This window comes from Leptosomus discolor, chromosome 5, assembly GCF_034619465.1.
Source record: "Leptosomus discolor isolate bLepDis1 chromosome 5, bLepDis1.hap2, whole genome shotgun sequence".
Classification (NCBI taxonomy): Eukaryota; Metazoa; Chordata; class Aves; order Leptosomiformes; family Leptosomidae; genus Leptosomus; species Leptosomus discolor.
Window position 1 is genome coordinate 71,823,497 of NC_141395.1, and position 17,245 is coordinate 71,840,741.

Here is a 17,245-nt window from a genome sequence, read left to right on the forward strand (position 1 = left end):
ACAGACTTCCCTTTCTATCTGTATCTGGGGGGACTCATCTATCTTTGTCAGCACAGGCAAGCTGTGTTACTGCTTGATCTACAGCTCTGGCAGGGCCATTAATGCACTAGGTGATGGACAGTAGAAAAGGGAAGCTGTTTCTTGACTTTAGAAAGCTTCTCTTCAAACGACAGGTGCTGGGAAATGGATCAACTGATGTGATGAGCAGAAAGTGTGCATGGGATGCTGTCAATATGAACCCTCTTCTGTGATACTTTTCTGGTGGTGGGGAGTACTGGGAGAAAAGGACCTATTGTGCATGCTCTCCAAAGGAAACCAGTGAGTAACCACCAAGACTGGGATCACATTAAAGCCCCAGAGAGCGCAGAAAAGAAAACTTTCTGCCTTTCTCTTTATCCAATGAATCAGAGGCTTTCAACAAATAGGGTGAAACCCATGGAGCCTACACTGTGTCCTGCTCCTCACGCTGCCTTGCACCATACATCAGTGCACGACGTTCCTGTCATCACGTGGGACGTGCAGTCAGGAATTCAGACAGCTTGGGACTCTGTAGGTTAGACACTGGACACTCCACCCTTGAAATAAGAATTTCAGGCAAAACAGCTGCACTGCAAGACTCACGGGATGGCTGCTAAACACCCCAAAGAGCCTAATTACCCTACAGAAAAATTAGGGTGCCTGACAGGCAATACCTCCTTCTAGGATGTTTTTGGGGCTTCTCTGAGTGGTTCCAGACAAAACAAACAAACCAACCCCACAGGCTTACTGTGACAGTGCAGAGCTCTCCCTGTGGATTGCAGTTCTGTGTGATCACCTTCAGCTCTGCCAGCCTTTGGTTCCACACAGCTCTATTGACTATCCCCTTGAAGGGCCAATACACACCATACACTTCAAGTGGTGCCTGTCTCAAAAGAGCCCATGAGCAGGACTGTCCTGAGCATCTGTGAGCTATAATTTAGGATCCTGCAAGTTTCTGAACAGGGACAGATTGATAGCCTGCTTTGTTTGGCAGCATCATCAAACACTGCTCTGTGCAGTTGTCAGTCCTTGGGGGAGATTTCTGCCTGACCTCGGCTGAGCATCAGGTCCAGCCCAGACCCAGGAAGATGTGGTTTAGCTTGGCCTGCCAGATGAGGCACTGTTCGTCTTGTTCTCTGTGCCTAACCTTGCTGCGCACAGGTCACCTTCCTAAACAGTGTGGTCTGCATTTCCTATGTTAGATAGGTTAAAGGCTTTAATTACTGGAACAGATGATCTTTCCCAAGGGAAAGAATAAGAGTGTCCTTGAATTAAAACCACAGATTCCCAAGGCACTTGCTTTTCCAAGAACAAAAAGCTTTTATGCAAATATTTTTGAAGGTTTGGAAGGCCTCTTAAGATCAGTTATTATAATGCTTAGCTAATCACTGTGCTCCTCTTGGAGACAAAAAGAAGCAGAGAAGAGTTGGTGGCCGACACCAGGCAGATGCTCTAAGAGCAAGCATTCCCTGTGGAATGAGATGTCTTGTGGCAATGCAGACCTGCTGGATCCCACCCTCTGCATGTACAGGACTGGATTTCACACCTGCACGGCGTGATGTTCTCCAATGTACCATGAACTGAAATATAAGACCCAGCTGTCTGGCTTGGTCCCTGCTGCCACCATGGCAGGGCATACTGAAGGAGAGAATGAGCATTCACCTCTGGCTGTGGGTTTGTTAATCAGTCAGCTTAATTTCATGTTGTCTCCAGACACCTGGTGGCTCGCGACTGTTCCTTTTCGCCTCACAACAGTCCCCATCATTTGACCTGATCCCACACTCAAAGAACGCCAAACCCCAGCTTTGATGGTCTTAGTACACAGACTCATCAGCCCCACGGGGTGGCTGGACTGCTCTGTAACTAATTAGCCCTGAATCTTCTGCTGAAGCCGTGAAGCAATGCTGCCACCACTAACAACAAACTTTGGCAACAGTCTCCCCTTTCCCCTTGCCACGTGGCAGCCCTGTTGTGCACCAGAGCAAGGCAGAGGAGCAATACAAATCTGGTTGTGCACGAGAACATGGGAGCCCATAAGATGACTGCATCTATCAACTCCCTCCATCCTGTCCCAGCAGGAGAAAAAGGGAGTAGGAGACCAGATCCTGCCTGGGCTTTAACTTCAGCAGGGCTAAGCAGCTAATAATTACTCCAGATGTATACCCTTGGAGGAGAGCCAGAGAATCCCAAATCATTCTCCGATTTCAACTTTCAATTTACCCAGCCAGTGTTAAGCTCATTAATCATACTTGCAGCACCCAACACAACAGAAATTAGTTCCTGATCTTCTCCCCTCTTATTTCATGACATGAGGAGTTGGGGGCAAGAGGAAGAGAAAAGAGATGGAGAAGTGCCACCCACGAATCTAATAGTCACTCAAAGGGGCTGAGATTAATAAATCAAATATCCATTATTAATATTACAAGCTTAAATATCTATCTAAATGCAAATGAACGAACACTCGGGGGTTCTTTCTTTCTTTTTTTTTTTTTTTTTCCTAAGTGCTGTTCAACAACTGTCTTGGAGGAAGCACAGGGCCACATGATAATTGTCAGTTCTAATTGCAATTTTACAGTTCAACCCTTCACGGCCCATGGATTTTAAGTGGCCTTTAAAGGGCTGTGGCATGTTTTAGATGGGACTGAGAGCTCAGGTGGCTGCAGTAACAGTCAGGAGCTCTCATGTGAGGATTGCTTTGAGTTTCCTGCCTCTGTACCTGTTCAGTCACATCAGCTGCAAGGGGTTAAATCCAGAGGCTGGTTCACTGGAATCAGGTGGAGTTTGGATACCCAAGATCCGCAGCCTCAGATGGATGACTGTGAACATAGGGAAGGTCCCCCTGGCCAGCCAGCCTTGGAGCAGCAGCATGGAGAGCCTGCAAAAGAGCAAGCTTAAGAGACAGCAGTGCCTTCTCAGCAAGCAACACCACGGCAGGCGGCCTTGGGCTGTACGGGGAGTATGGCAGGGTGAACAACAGGCAGGGAGATGAAGCTGTAAAGCCATTAAATGGGTCAGAGCTGAGAAGTGGGTTTTCCTGAGATTCACCCACTTGCACAAGCATCTTAGGATACTTATCAGTGGGGAAACCTCCATTTAAAGAGGAAGGAGAAGATGGGAGCAAAGAGGGAAACCACATGAGTGCAGCTGAACCTTAGGGTTTCCTGGCTCAGTCACCAGTCATGTTCTCTACCAAATACCAGACAACAGGTCCGGTGTATAACCTAAAAATCCTGGCTCCAAACAGGAAACAATTATCCGAAACTGTGATACAAAACCCTTGACAGCTCCAGAGTGCCATTCAAGTCTGAGGTGAGCATTCAGGCCTGGAGAATAGGGTTTGCATAGTTTTGCCTTTCATTAGACTTTCCCAGGAGGCGGTAGTGGTAGCAAACCAGCTTTAAAATGTTGCTCAAACAGCTTGGCAGCTCCCGTTGCCAGAACTCACCAGATCGGATCTAGCTTTGGAACATCCCTCAGCAAAATCTGCTGACATCAGCATTTTTGACTTTTCAGCTGCTTGAGATTGCAAATGTTGGTTGAAAACACTTGCAGGCATGCACACACACACCCCAACACACACAGAAAGCAGAGTCTTAGAAGCAACATTTGCGCAACCAATCTGCTGGGGTTTTGGAAACCATCCTTGACTACTGAACCACAGCGTCGGTGCCAAGAAATTGCCTGCTCTACTCTTAGCTACGAGCCCATCCTTTGATGCCGTGAACATGCAAGAATTAAAGACCGAAAGCATTCCTAACACACCACGCTCCCAGAGAGACAACAGGCAGACGAACAAGCTGTCAAGCCTTGGGAGCAAGTATGTGGAGCAGCCAGACCTGCCAGGACAAGGCAGAGGTGACTACACTGAACTGGGCACTGTTTTGCCTCCGGATCAGTAGTGGCATTCGAGCCTCTCAAGCCGTGTTCAACGCTGGGCAACCCTTCATCTTTCTCATATCAGGCAGTTCTCAGTGCCAGCTCTGACAGATAAGTTCCCAGCCTGAACACCATCAGTCTCCTTCAGACTCAACCATGTGCAAACTGGATTTTGCTCTTTTCTTGCTCAGACTACAGCTAACTAAATCCAGCTCTGAGCATGGCAGGGAAACACCTCCATTCTTCTGCATATAACCCTTTCTCTAGGACGTAGAAAGCCAAGAACGAGATGGTGTGCAAAGCAGAAGGGGCGTTGGTTCCAACTTCTCCCTTTACTTGCCAAAAAATGGATTTGTATACAAGTGCTTTAATCCCATTCCAGCATGGAGAGACAACAGATTAAGCAGAGCAGGTCAACTCTTATCCAAGCTTCCTTCTGAGTCTGCCCACCTATACACAACCCTCTATTCGAGGCTGACCTACAGACTCAGTCTGCTCTCTGGCACATAGGTAATATAATCAAATCCCCTTTTACTAGTTTCTTGAAGGTTCACCTCCATGCTGCCATGTGAGGTCAGCGTAGCATGTGAGGGGCTTTTGCATCCCAGCCATCTTCTAATGCTGGAGCAACTTTCACAGCAACCCAGAGGGACCAGTTCTGCCCTGATCTACAACATGGGTGTGATTTTGCAAGCCAGGAGTCCCTCTGGGTTCTTAGCTTTGTTTTGGATCCACTCATACATGCGAAATTAATCACAGACCAGCAAGAATAGTAAGCTAACTGCAAATATGTTGCCCGCCTATGTGTGTATATGGTACTTAATGGAGCATAAAAGGAGAAGAATAGAATCATTTTTCAGATGCTGCAGAAGATAATAATAAATAATAATAATAAATGCAGAGGTATGTGCCAAATGCATGAGATCTCAAGGAGAAAAATTGACTGTAACCAGAAAAGAAGTCAGGTTGGTCCTCAAACTGAGATACAAAAGTCAGTGAAGTAAAAACACCATTAAATCAAACACTTTGTATCCTTGTCAAGCTCACTCAGTATTTAAGACCACACTTTCAGAGCGTACTTTATTTTTTTTCTAAGATGCACACTCCCTGACAACTACTTCCCGCATGAGATTCATTGTCCTGACTCTTCGGGGTAACTCGGGATTTCTTTTTTCCCTGCTGACCACAATCACGTCACTCAACACCTCCTGAACAGCACCAGTCGTTGCAGGAATCCTGGTGGAAATCATTTCACTACACCACAGCAGCACAACACTTACTTCACCACTGAGGGCCATGTTTGCAACAGTGGGCTCTGATTTTGCATTACTCTCCTTATGGTGCACGATTTGGGGTGAGCACTGAGGAGAGCCAAAGACTGCCATGTCAAGCTCAATTTAGGGCAATCTGTGCATGACTCCGTAGTCCTGGGTCTCAGGTTGTGTATTCCTCATGTGGGAAAATCCAAAATTGAAAAGGCAAAATAAGAGGCCACTTTTGCAAAATGTAGGCTGGAGTCCAAAGCATCGAAGTAAAATACAAACACTCCTTCCTGTGAGCAGAAGCACACGTAAACATCTCTGCTTGGACAGTAAGAGATGTTTCCCTGGTACAGGCATACAATGCTGACAGCAACAGGGCCCTTCGTGAACTGTACTGACAACATCTCATTGCAGATCTTTAAATATAAACCCCGTTCATCTTACACTAAAAGACAACACATTAAGAAGTGATGCATCTATGTGAAGGAAGAAGCACACCCCACCAGGGCGAAGGACTTTGCCAGCCGTGAAGATGGACACAAGAAAAAACTAAGTAGAAAGGGCTGAGACAGACTGACACATCACTTCTAAAATTGTCATGGTTTCACCCAAAAAGCGAATGCGCCCATGAGAGTAAAAAGAAACCCACAGAACTCACCCATCAGTTTCATCCCACAGGATGCAGGTCTGGTTGGTGGTTCCCTGCCAGGAGAGAAGAAAGGGAAGAATGAAGTAAATCAGTGCCATGCTGTTTACGGGGTATTTGGAGCAACTAGAATGAAATACACAGGTGCTGTAGAAGAGCTTCCACTACTCTAAGCATGGTGTGTGTCTGTGATACACCAGATGGGCAGCTGCAGATCTCAGTCCTTGGAATAGCTTCTTTCACACTTTGCTTGAAAGGCAAAAATAAAATGGGCCTCAGTTTGTTCTGCATCAACACCACTGTAGAAGGATTTGACTGCATCCTTCCTGACTCAACCTACTGATGCTCTTCCTTTTTCCTCCTTTCACACAGAAACCTTTTACTGCTCCCTTCTGGAAAGTGGATCAAACACAGGATGTGCTTTTGTGGGAACACGGTGCTCAGAAGAGCTGCAGCCCTGCAGGAGCTGATCAGGTGGGATTAAACCCCCCTGGAAGAGGTTTGCAACTGATGCCAGCTGCAGCTGTCTTAGATCACTTTGGAAAACCCTTCCAGGAAAGACCAAAGCCAAGACATGACGGATCTAATATTCACATTGTAGAGACTCAGGAGGACATCTGAAATCCACAACAAGAACAGGCCTTGGGGTATGAAAATGTCCTTCACTTATATCTGTTTAGGGTTGAGCAGGGGAGCCTGGAGGGGATCTTTGACTGCCTTTTAAAGCACTGATCATAACAGTAACATTCATGTCTCCGGTTGTATCTGAGGACTGCAAAGAACATGGCAAGTATCAACGGAAAGAACCTTTCCCCTCCTTCTTTCCCTTCTCAAGGAAGATCCCTGTTATAGGCCATTTTCTAACGTATGCACAGTTCTTCCATGATCATGCCCACAATAGTGTGTATTTGGGACAAGTGTGCCCATGTTCCCTGTGCTGTCACCTTCCTCCTGCATTGGCGATACCTGAGCAAGGAGCAGAGAGCAGGCAAGGCTTGCAAGGGTGACCCATGAAATGCATCCTTGGCGGTGAGCAATAACAGGACACCACCACCAGCCTAATCTCAGGGTGGCGGTCAAGTGCCTGGGCAGCCTGTGTTAAGGGAGATGGAAGGGTCGTGCATAGGCAAAGACATCTCAGGAGTCCAGTAAAACTGTGTCGTTCCTTGCACAAACATGTTCCTGCTATACAGAAGCAAACGCCGGTGTGGGGTGGTGCAGACTTACATTGTACAGGTGGGAGAATTCGATTTCCAAGGGGGTGAGGAGAGACCGAGGAAATGGCTTCACAGTCACGGAGAGGACTTTGGAGTTCAGAACAGTGCTGTTCCTGGAAAGAAGAGGGGAAAGAGATGTTTTAAAGGGAACTGAGGGACTTGTGCAGAGCAGTGAACTCCAGTGCACTTGTCACTGGTGGTATAAGGTTTAGCGTATACAGTGCAGAAGGAATTGGCCCCGTTACTTTAAAATACCATCAAAGACACTTGCTGCTGATGGACCCCATCCTTTGCACTTCGAGCTCTGCTCACAGCCACTCTATGTTTATTCCTCCAGGAATCAGACTTACGAACCACATAGATCCCTAAAACCATCGGACTTAAAGGCTGTATCTATCTCAGTATTAAAATGTTCCTGGACCATTTTCTGTCCCTGACATGAAGAAACAGAGCTCATTTCATGTGCTTTCAAAAAACCTCTCTGTTTTCCCTCTCAAAGGCTGGCTTAATCTGCCCTGCAGTAAGTGTTAGGCAGGGACATGGTTGCCTTTAACAGCATATCCATGGCGCAGCCCATGACCCAGTCTGGTTCAGTACTAGAGGCACTGGTGTGTATCTCCATTCTCTGAAGATCAAAAGCAAATGGAAAGAAGCCAAACCCTTCATGTGGATGTCTAAATGTCTGTGCCCAGACAAACACTCTAATAAATCTGGCAGCTCTAGGAGATTCAGCTGTCGGGAGAAGCGATAAAGTAGGAGATATCTCCTCTACCTCCTGCTCCCTGGAGAGCCAAACCCTTTGTAGGTACTTCCCTGGATACTGAATGTCTAAACACACAGGGTTCCCGGTGTTTCTGCAGCAGAAAAAGACTTGGGTGTTTAGATAAGCAAAAGATCCCCACAACCAGCAGTTGAAAACTCTGCCCCTCTAAGTTTACCGTGAAGGAATTGGAAGTAGAGTGGTAGCCCAGCATCAGGCTGCTCCCAGCCCTTCTGCAACCCATGGTCAAGGGAAATCTTTCCCTATGCAAATCTCCACCAAATTTACAGGCATTGAGAAAATCATTCACCTTTCTTTCCGGGTCTTATCTTCCTTTTACAAAAGAATTACGCGGAAAAAATTTGCACTTGCTTAACAGCAACTGGATTAAAAAAATAAAATTAAAAAAAAAATACTTGGAATCATCCACAGATGTGTAAGTGAATGCTCAGAAAGCCTCTTTTCCACCAACACCAGTGGGAACAACAACATTATTTTAGCAAGATAAAAAAACCCCAAATAAACGTATTTTCCTTAAAAAAAAAAAAAAGAAAAAAGAAAAAAGGAGAAAGAAGCAATAAAGCACAAATACCAGTCTACAAAGGAAGAGTAAACATAAGCTCTAAGCTTTGAAATGTAGGCAGCTAGAGATAAGCTAAAAATGGGAGCTGCTGAAAGGTAAACACCAGTGCATGTCTTCATTAGTAGCTGTGTCTATAAGGGTCAGTTCTTGGTTCAGTGCCGTTAAAGATTTGCGTGAGCAACCTAGATGACACAGAAACATCCCTTTGAAGGCTGCAGACCAGGTGAGAATTGATGTGGTATAGAAAAGCAGAAGAAACATTTGATTTTTCGGAGTGGCAAGTTGTTAGCACGCAGAAGTTACCCGTGTGCAGACTGTGAATGTCGCTTAATGGCCAAGTAGTCACAGCCCAACCAGAAGTTAACCCAGTGCATCCAAGAGCCTGGAAGTGCATCTGAGCTTGGTGAGGGCAAAGTCTGCGTGCAGAGCTACAGGCTGTGCTCTGGGAAGCTGTGACCCAAAATGTACCCGGGGGGGATTGACTTCGGGGGCGAACAGCTGTAACAGAAAGAACAGAAGTGGTCCTGTGCAGGAACAAGATGAAGCAGACATCTTCTCTACACATCTCTCCTTGTTGGCATGCCACTGTGCTGTTGGGTTCCGTTCCACTTTGAGATAGGAAAACAGTGCAGGGAGTTCAAAGGAGAGACACAAAATTGATCCAGGTGCTAGAAAACCAGACAAAAGATTTATGTTGAAAGGCATGTCTGACAGTTCATTGCACGTGGGAGACTTTTCAGTCGCCCACCCGAAGGCCCAGTGCCTGGAAGTGAAAGTCAGACAGATTCAGCCTTAAAATAAGAGACAGTCTCCTATCAGAGAAGGTAATTAACCATCTGAGCAGGTTGCTGGGGGAGGCTAAGGACTGAGCATCATGGGGAGCCTTTCAGGAAGAAGATGAGTCTTCTTCCCTGCAAGCATGTCGCAACCTGGCTTCTGGGAGAAAAACAAAACATATCAAGATCTGGCTTGGACAGGAGGTCAAATGAGCTCAGAGGGCTCCTGCGTGGCCGTAAAGAGTGTGCAAACAGCTGTAAACATGTTGTTTGGAACACGGGGCTGTCAAGTGCCAGGCTGTTGATTCTCCCACTGCTGCCAGTGTCCTCCGCAGCTGTGCCCAGCTGGGACCGAGAGCTGCTCACCTCCCCGGCTTGAAAAATCAAGTATATCGTGTGTATCCCATCTCAATTGTCACAGATGCCAAGAACCACGGGCTCTCTGGATCTGAGGGGACAGAGAAATGCATGGCTCAGATAAGGAATTGCTGCCTGGGGGTGGTAAATTGGGACAATTAGGAACAGCTCAGCTGGTGCTGTTTGCTGAGTTAAATCTACATTCTTTTTCTTGTAGGAAAAATCACCCTGCGTTGTTGAATCGATGTGGCCAAACCCAGGATCTGGGTCCTTATTGCTCGTGTGTACCCAGGAATAGCTGCTCTCCTTTGTGGTCAGAAATATTTTTACCCCACAGGCAGGAGCTACACAGCTATATAGTTATTTAAAGACTTTTTTTTTTAGTGCTGTGTCCATCTGCACAGTGGTGAAGAGATACTTTTCCGCTGCTGCTTCTTTTATTTCTTTTTTTTTTTTTTTTTGTGGACTCTCCACAGGTGATTCAGGACTCTGGATTTTTTTAAAGAGGGACTGTCCTTTAATTAAGGAACGTCTTAAATCAGATCTCCTGCGGGAATGCTGTTCAGAGGCTGTGGCTGCTGCAGCTGCTGGTTATCAGAGCTCATTCACTGCTTGGCCAGAGAAAGCTGAAATACCACTGGATCATTTGAGCCAATGATGTTTATTGCCCTTCTGATCTAATTCCCAGTGCAGTAATGGAAGATATTACAGAATACAGTTGACTGGCTTGCTAATTCCTCTCTGCACTCACTTGGAGCTCTTTTGCCATTGCCAGTGCTAAATCTGTAGGTATTTAAATGATTATCAGTGAGGAGAGATGCCCTGGTGTTTATGGTAAATGGGCTCACGTTAATCAGTGCAGAACAGATTTAGAAGGTGCCTTAGGATGCTTAATTTACTGCCTCAATACCAGCCTCGGAAAAAAAAAAAAACAAAAAAACAAGAGCAAGATAGCAAGAGAGAAAGGGAGAGAAGAAAAGGAAAGAGAGTGCTGAACACAAAAGCTTCAGTGCCTGAGGCTGTTTGCAGAGCCAGGAACATGGTAGACGTGTGCAGCCAGGCGTGCTGCTACTCTCCTCTCTTCTCCCCAGCCTGTCTCCTGCCGTGATGCTCATGGAGGGCTCAGCGTGGCTAGTAGCTCCTCCTGGTAGCTTGGGAGGATTGGGGCAACTGAGCATCCCCCCATCTGTTAAGCCCCCCAAAATCCCTCCTGACGAGGAGGGCAACGTTAGAATCCATTCCTGGAGCGCAAAGAGTTGCAGTCAGCTGGCAGGCAGTGATGTGGCAACAGCACTGTGCCTCCCCTTATGTCTGGGGGTGCATGGCACTGAGCACGGATGGAGAAAACCTTCCTGCCCCTCCAGCAAGTGCTATCTGTGATGCCTGAGCCTGCTCCCACCTGAACATGCAGCATCAGTCAGTGAGGGTTGAAATATTTGCACTGAGGAGGCAAAGTCTGTCTCGTGGCACCCAGTGACCTTCGCTTTTTCCCTGGAAGACCAGGGTTCTGCAGCCAGGGAGGGGGATTTGCAGGAAAGTCTGATGATTTCCTACCTGCTCACCCTCCCCAGGCAGCCCCTCTTACCTCTGGAGGGAGAGGATGTTGCCCACATTCCGGTACAGCACGGTCCCCACCACGAAGATGGAGGAGTCGTCCGTCTCTGCAAGACACCAAAGGAAAGGGAAGAAGACAACAGCACTGAGCCATCCCCACGGGACACCTAGGTGCAGGATTAGGCCTCGTATGGAGGGGTCTCTGTTGGGCATGGCCAATGCCAGCATCACTATGGTGCAATGCAGTGCCTGCTCTCACCACACCGGGTCTCCATTGGTCCCAAGGAAGGGCTCAGCGCCTTTGGGGTGACCCAGCACCCCAGGCGTCTGCCCTCATGCAAGTCTCGCTCATCCCAAATGACCGGCCTGATGCTCCCCCATTCAGAAATCGAACTAATCCCTCTGACAGCACCACAGCAGACAAATCTGCAGGGTGGAAAGGTCTCTTGCAGCCACCCAGAGGCATTTGGACCCATCCATAGCTATCAAACCATCAGAGAGAAGAGCTGTACTCGGGCCGACAAGGGCAGCCAAGAAGGGGAGATGTCCCACTGTGCCTGGTCTGACCCCACAACTCGCACGCTGCCTCGGGAGGCCACGGGGTCCGTGGTCCCAGATGAGCTTCTGAATCATCTATGTGACCTCTGGGCACATCACTTGACCTCCTCCTCCTTCTCCTCCTCCTCCGCCTCGCGGTGCCCAGCTGCAAAAAATATGAACTTCCCCAGAAAAAGCACAAGTGGCAGAGGCAGCCCTGTGGCCAAATTTTCAGGGGGAGAAAAAGCAAGTGGCTGGGTGAAAACCAATGCTGAGGAAGCCTGGGGAAGTGCCCTGAGGTGGGTCTTCTCTGATGTCTTGTACTGAGGTGGAATTTACACTGCACCTGCTCCATCAGTGCAAGACAGACACAAGTCTGCATGTCTATCTTCCTCTCTGTCCAATTAGATGGGATAGCTGGTGAAAACATCACTAGGAGACACTGACATACAGGCTTGCAGAGCCATTGCATAAGCCTTGCTTCTTTAGGAAAGCCAGCGCGGCCTTTTGGCCTTGATCCTGTGAATCCCTGTGCAAACAAGGATCCTGCTGCCTTCAAAGAAAGATGCAGTAGGGCATTTACAGAAGCCATGTGTGCTCCTACAAGACTGCGAGCAAGCAAAACCCTAAGCCCCACAGGCTGGGTTATCACAGCACCGTCCCAAGAAGGCGAAGGATCCTGGTTGTAGCAGAGGTGGAGGCTTGTCTCTGTTGGCCTGGGACAGATCTTTAATAATGCAGCTGCCCATCGATCCTGGTATAAAAAATGAAATCCCCTGAAGTGCTACCCAGTTGGAACAGCTTTGAATTTTGGTCACGTAACATCTCCCCAGCACTGTTGGTTCGCCAGCAGCATTGGCATAGCCTGCAGCCCAAGAGGCCTATCACCCAAGTACATGAATTAATGTCGGCCCACTGAAATCAGCTGTGCAAAGTCAGCTCCCAGCAGTGAGGGGGTCTGGTTTTGGTGTCACCGAGCTGCCTATCTCCATCACTTCGCTCAGGGTAGTTGCCCATATTCCCTGGGGCCAAAGAAAGGTGAGGATCAAAACTAACAGAGGTGCATCGCCGCTGTTAATCACTGAGTAAATCCTCAAAAATGTACCACCAGCGCGGGATGCTGAGTAAAACAGAGGCGGTAGAGCCTTGGGTGGTACTGGGGAAATGACGGGGAGGTGAAGACTGGTGGGAAGTTGGTTCTTCAGGGTTGGTATCACCTTTTGTTTCCACTGTGACTACTGCTTGGGCGCCCTACAGCAGCAGTGTGAGGATTCTTTTACAGAAATCTGGAAAGCAGCACTATGGCGAAGTGGAAGAGGCCTCTAGGACAGCCCTCAGCCCCAGAGCAGGATCAGCTTTGCCTACAGTTGGTGCCAGCAGTTTGTTCGACAAATGATTAAATGTTTCCAAAGGTGAAGGCTTCACAGCCTCCTCAAACAAGCTGTAATAACCCTCCCGACATGCTCCAACTTCTCCCAGGAAGATAATGCTGTCTTCAAGGCACAACAAAACACAAGGAGTGCTGGACATGATCCTTGCTCTGCCACTGACTCACTGTTCACCCTCGGGGATGTCACTTAAATGTTCTTGGTCTCAGATTCCCCAACTAGAAATGATGGCTGCGTTGTTTCCATCCCCAGTAGGGAAGCCCATGACAAGAGGTCCTGGTATGACAAAAGGACAAAGTTCCTTTGACAGCAACAACTCGCAGTCTCCAGCCTCTGTCTCAAGGAAGGACAGCACGTACTGATGCAGAAGCCAGCAGCTTGTTCTCTCAAAGTTGCTAGGGCCACACACAGCACCAAGGCATCTAGAAGGAAAACCCACCGTTTCCCAGCAATAGGCCTAACTTAGGGTCCTGCTTTTAAAAACTCAGGGCTAAATCCTGCCAAATGCGAAGTCTCTCTGCCAGAAGATGAGCACCTTAAGTGTGTTGGTTCCTAGGACTCGCATCAATGAAAAGGCTGGATGCTCCAGGAGAGCATCCCAGAACCCTTCAGGTTTCCTTTCAAATCTGCCAGTAAGGACAGGATGACTGATGATCCCAGCACTCCCATCTCCACACTGTGGCTCATATCCATGCCCTGCTGCAGACCCAGTGACCTCAGTGATAAATGCCTGATGGCAGCAAATATCACACAACTGCCACAAACCCACAATCTAGAAAAGCTTGTCTACGCAGCAGACCGAGACCCACTGGTTGCTCAGCCTGACATGCTGACCCCCAGCTTCTTCCCCTTGGATGGCCCTATCAGGTCTGGATCCAGTCTTTGAGGGCATCTACAGCATTGATTGACTACATGGCCATGGTGATAGGTGGCAGAACCATGTCCCTGTTGCACCTGCCTTTCTTGCACTGGTTAACCATTCTTATATTGTACACACAGAGACAGCACAGAGGCACGAAATACTCATTTCAGCACCCAACATGGCCTGCAAAGGATTGCAGACTCAGCTCAGCACCCACACCCGTTGATGACAGAGTAACCCAGCAGGCACAGGGATGTTTCCATTTCTTCCCAGGTTCAGAAGCCATGGAAGCGCCAATCATCAATGCAGTGTGGCCCTGAGTTTTTGTGCCAGCTCCTGCTGCTTTCTAAATATGTGGCTTATTTAGAAGAAGACGTACAGCCACATCCAGGCACTAAGCCTGCCCCAAACTTTTACAACAAGTTCAGGTTTGACTCTTAGTCAGGCCATAGTTGAAAGCTTTATTTCCACTCAGCAATGGTTTGGTGACCAAGGTTTTGTGACCAAATCCAGCTGAGCTGGAAGGAGAATTTGAAGGCCACTCAAATGGAACGGACCTTTCTTAGAAAATGAAGAAGAGATTTTCTTTTAGAGTGCCCTGGCTGTGCTGCCTACCTGCCAGCCCTGAAGACAGAATGCTCTTGGAGACAGTGACCTTGTCCTCTGAGTTCTTGGCCCAGTCCACCATGCCCCTCCAGCCTTTCATGGGGAAGGTGATGTCAGTTGCTGCATTAGCAGGCAGTTTGTGAATGCCGAGGACTAGAAGGAAGCAAGAAATAAAACCAGTAAGCCAAACCAGCCTCAATAAATGCACATGTGGTGAAAAACCCATTGGAGGCTATAGCAAGAAATCAGATAGCAGAACGACTGAGGCTGGATTGTGATAGCTATGGGAGCAATGCTATCTTCAGGTAATGTCTATGCATGAAGGAAGATGACACTAACTGTTAGGGTTCATGCCTTTGTTGAAAAGGACCTGCCTGCACTAAACCTGGCAGAAGAGAGGTCACTCTACTCCAGTGTCTTGTCTCCAGGAGTGGCCAGCAACAGCTGCTAAGAACTATGAGAAAGAATAGAGCAAGACATCTCTTGGTCTGTGCTCCCAGCTTCCAGCAATCAGCAGGACTTCCCCAGCTAGTGGCTGTATCCAGATCATCAACTTTAACAGCCACCAGTGGACCTTTCCTTTGTGCATTTTCCTAATCCCATCATGAACCCATCTGTACTTTTTGGCTTCTGCAACATCCTCTGGCAACAAGTTCCATGCTGCGATTGTGCATACAGCATAAATCAAATACTGCCTGCTGTTTGTTTGCTGCCTGATCACTCAGTTGGCTGCTATGCAGCTCTTGGGTTAAAAAAAATAAAAGGAAGCAACTGATTCTGCCCCGTTTGTCATCTGTTCTCCATTCACAGTTCTGTAGATATCTCTCAGAACTCTCCATGGACATCTCTTCACACGCTGAAGTCCTAACTCATTTGGAGAAAAGCCACCCCATATTTATGATCATCCATGTCTTTCCCCAGACCTTTTAATGTTCCACCACCTGCTGCCCCCTGTCCCTCCCTCCCCACAGCCCAGGTTATACATATTGCACAGTAATTACAGCTTCCTGGGGTCTCTACCCAACATGGGGAGTGCAAATCCACTCACCCAGATTGTCCGTCACTTGGTAGGAATCCCGGAAATCTTTCATGCGAAAGCCGATGACATCAATGAAATCCTCCATGAGCCTGAACAACTCCTTGGCGTTTGGCCCTATCTGCAGAGAGAGGGAGAACACTTAGTAGCACAGATACTAAAGAGCATAGCATGAGTTTCTCTGAGGGCAGTTTTCTGTCCTCGCACGTGTACTGGAAGCATAAGCTGGATATAATGGAGTATTATGGAGCTATGAAGAATGAGGACTGAGAAATCCTAAAAGGAAACCTAGAAAAATAAAAAGAAAAGAGAAAAAACAATAATATGACTTTCAGACTGACAAATCTTAAGGTGGAGGGCAGTATCTCAAAGCAAAGTAAAGTGAAATATCTGAGACTCTCTGGAACAGAAGATAACCTATCCCTCTCCTTTTCTTCCCTAAGATTACCTCTACTTCCAACAACCCCATCGGCAGCAGATAAGATACTGCTGATGTTCATTATGGTCCTGTTTCTGCAGTTAATGCAAGAAGAGAAACATGCTGGGACAGACTTTAGCAACCATGATCTAAAGTAGCTCCACTTTCTTTCCAAGTCCATTGCCTGGAGTGTTTGGCCCAACCTAGCTCTGAACAAGTCAGAGGCATTTGCAATTGCACATCCAGAGACATCATCCCAGAGAGTGAAGATGTGTTCATGTTGATGTATTGAAGCTTTGCCCTTTGTCAAAGTCCAAGAGCCCTTCCCAAGCCTTAGACTTTCCTGACACTCAGGTATTGTGTTACTTGGCCTAAGAAACACATTTGGGATACTTCTGATGGTATATATATATGTTACCTACTGAGAGGGAGACCACAAAACATCACCTCCACCAGGATAGTTAATTTTGCTATCACTCCACTGAAAGCAGCCACATCAAACGACCTCCATGGTCTAATGCTGAATCCCAGGCACCAGATCTCATAAATCTCGGAGTAAAAACATCACAGTCTGGTTTTGTGCTTTCCTGTTCTGCTGGCAGGCTCTCACTCTCCAAATAACCCAGATGCTCCTCCTTGGCCCTGGGCTGTCTTGGAGCTTCTCTGTCTCTTTTTTCTTTCCTGATATTCCCCTGATGATAAAGATATTGGCAATAGCTCTTCTTCACCTGTATTTTGCCAGTTTAACAAGAGGCTGTTAAACAATAACTAGTTTTCCAGTGACAGATTTCATAAAAGATAATGTACTTGAAATGACCTGTGCTGACTACCTGTCTGCTCCTCTAAGCGCACTTGCCTACAGGGCTTAGCAATTCAGCTCCTTACGTCGCTTCCTTTTCCACCACTTTCACAGCATTTTCAGTTCCTTACCATAATCCAGACCTCCTGAGGTGGCTGATCAGAGCTGAAGGGACAGCTGGGGACAAGCAGGACAGCGGGGTGGGATGGAGGCAGAAGGAAGGCTGAGCTGTCAAGTGTACAGGGAAAGAGCACAGGGGTGGCCATGCATGACTCTCTCTCTGTCTATCCAAAGGAAGCTTCGTAAGACTAAAATTGTATCAGGATCAGATCAAAAAGTCCTGCCAGTACAGCAGGTGTACACATAAGGGGAAGAAGTGAGTGAGGAAGCTATTTTTAACAGTATACTTCTTTATCCTATCACAGATTGAAATCACAAGGTCAGACTAACTCCAGGCTACACCGTCCTTTGTCTTTCAGGCTTTCATCATATAATGGCCAACAAAATCTCCTCAAAAACATGGTTGCACTTTTCTGAATAATTTTCTGGG

At 47.4% G+C, this 17,245-nt stretch overlaps 1 protein-coding gene across 3 annotated transcripts in view; it reads right to left on the reverse strand.

The window, feature by feature from the left end:
- Window positions 1-17,245, reverse strand: part of ADGRB1 (adhesion G protein-coupled receptor B1) — a 199,534-nt gene that overhangs the window by 109,012 nt on the left and 73,277 nt on the right. For all 3 annotated transcript variants that reach the window (XM_086466227.1, XM_086466228.1, XM_086466226.1), the window contains exons 12-16: window positions 15,491-15,599; window positions 14,452-14,595; window positions 11,081-11,156; window positions 7,030-7,132; window positions 5,815-5,858 (exon numbers count right to left, since the gene is read on the reverse strand). In XM_086466227.1, coding sequence (XP_086322353.1) covers window positions 5,815-5,858; window positions 7,030-7,132; window positions 11,081-11,156; window positions 14,452-14,595; window positions 15,491-15,599 — 476 coding nt within the window. The remainder of the gene's footprint in view (window positions 1-5,814; window positions 5,859-7,029; window positions 7,133-11,080; window positions 11,157-14,451; window positions 14,596-15,490; window positions 15,600-17,245) is intronic.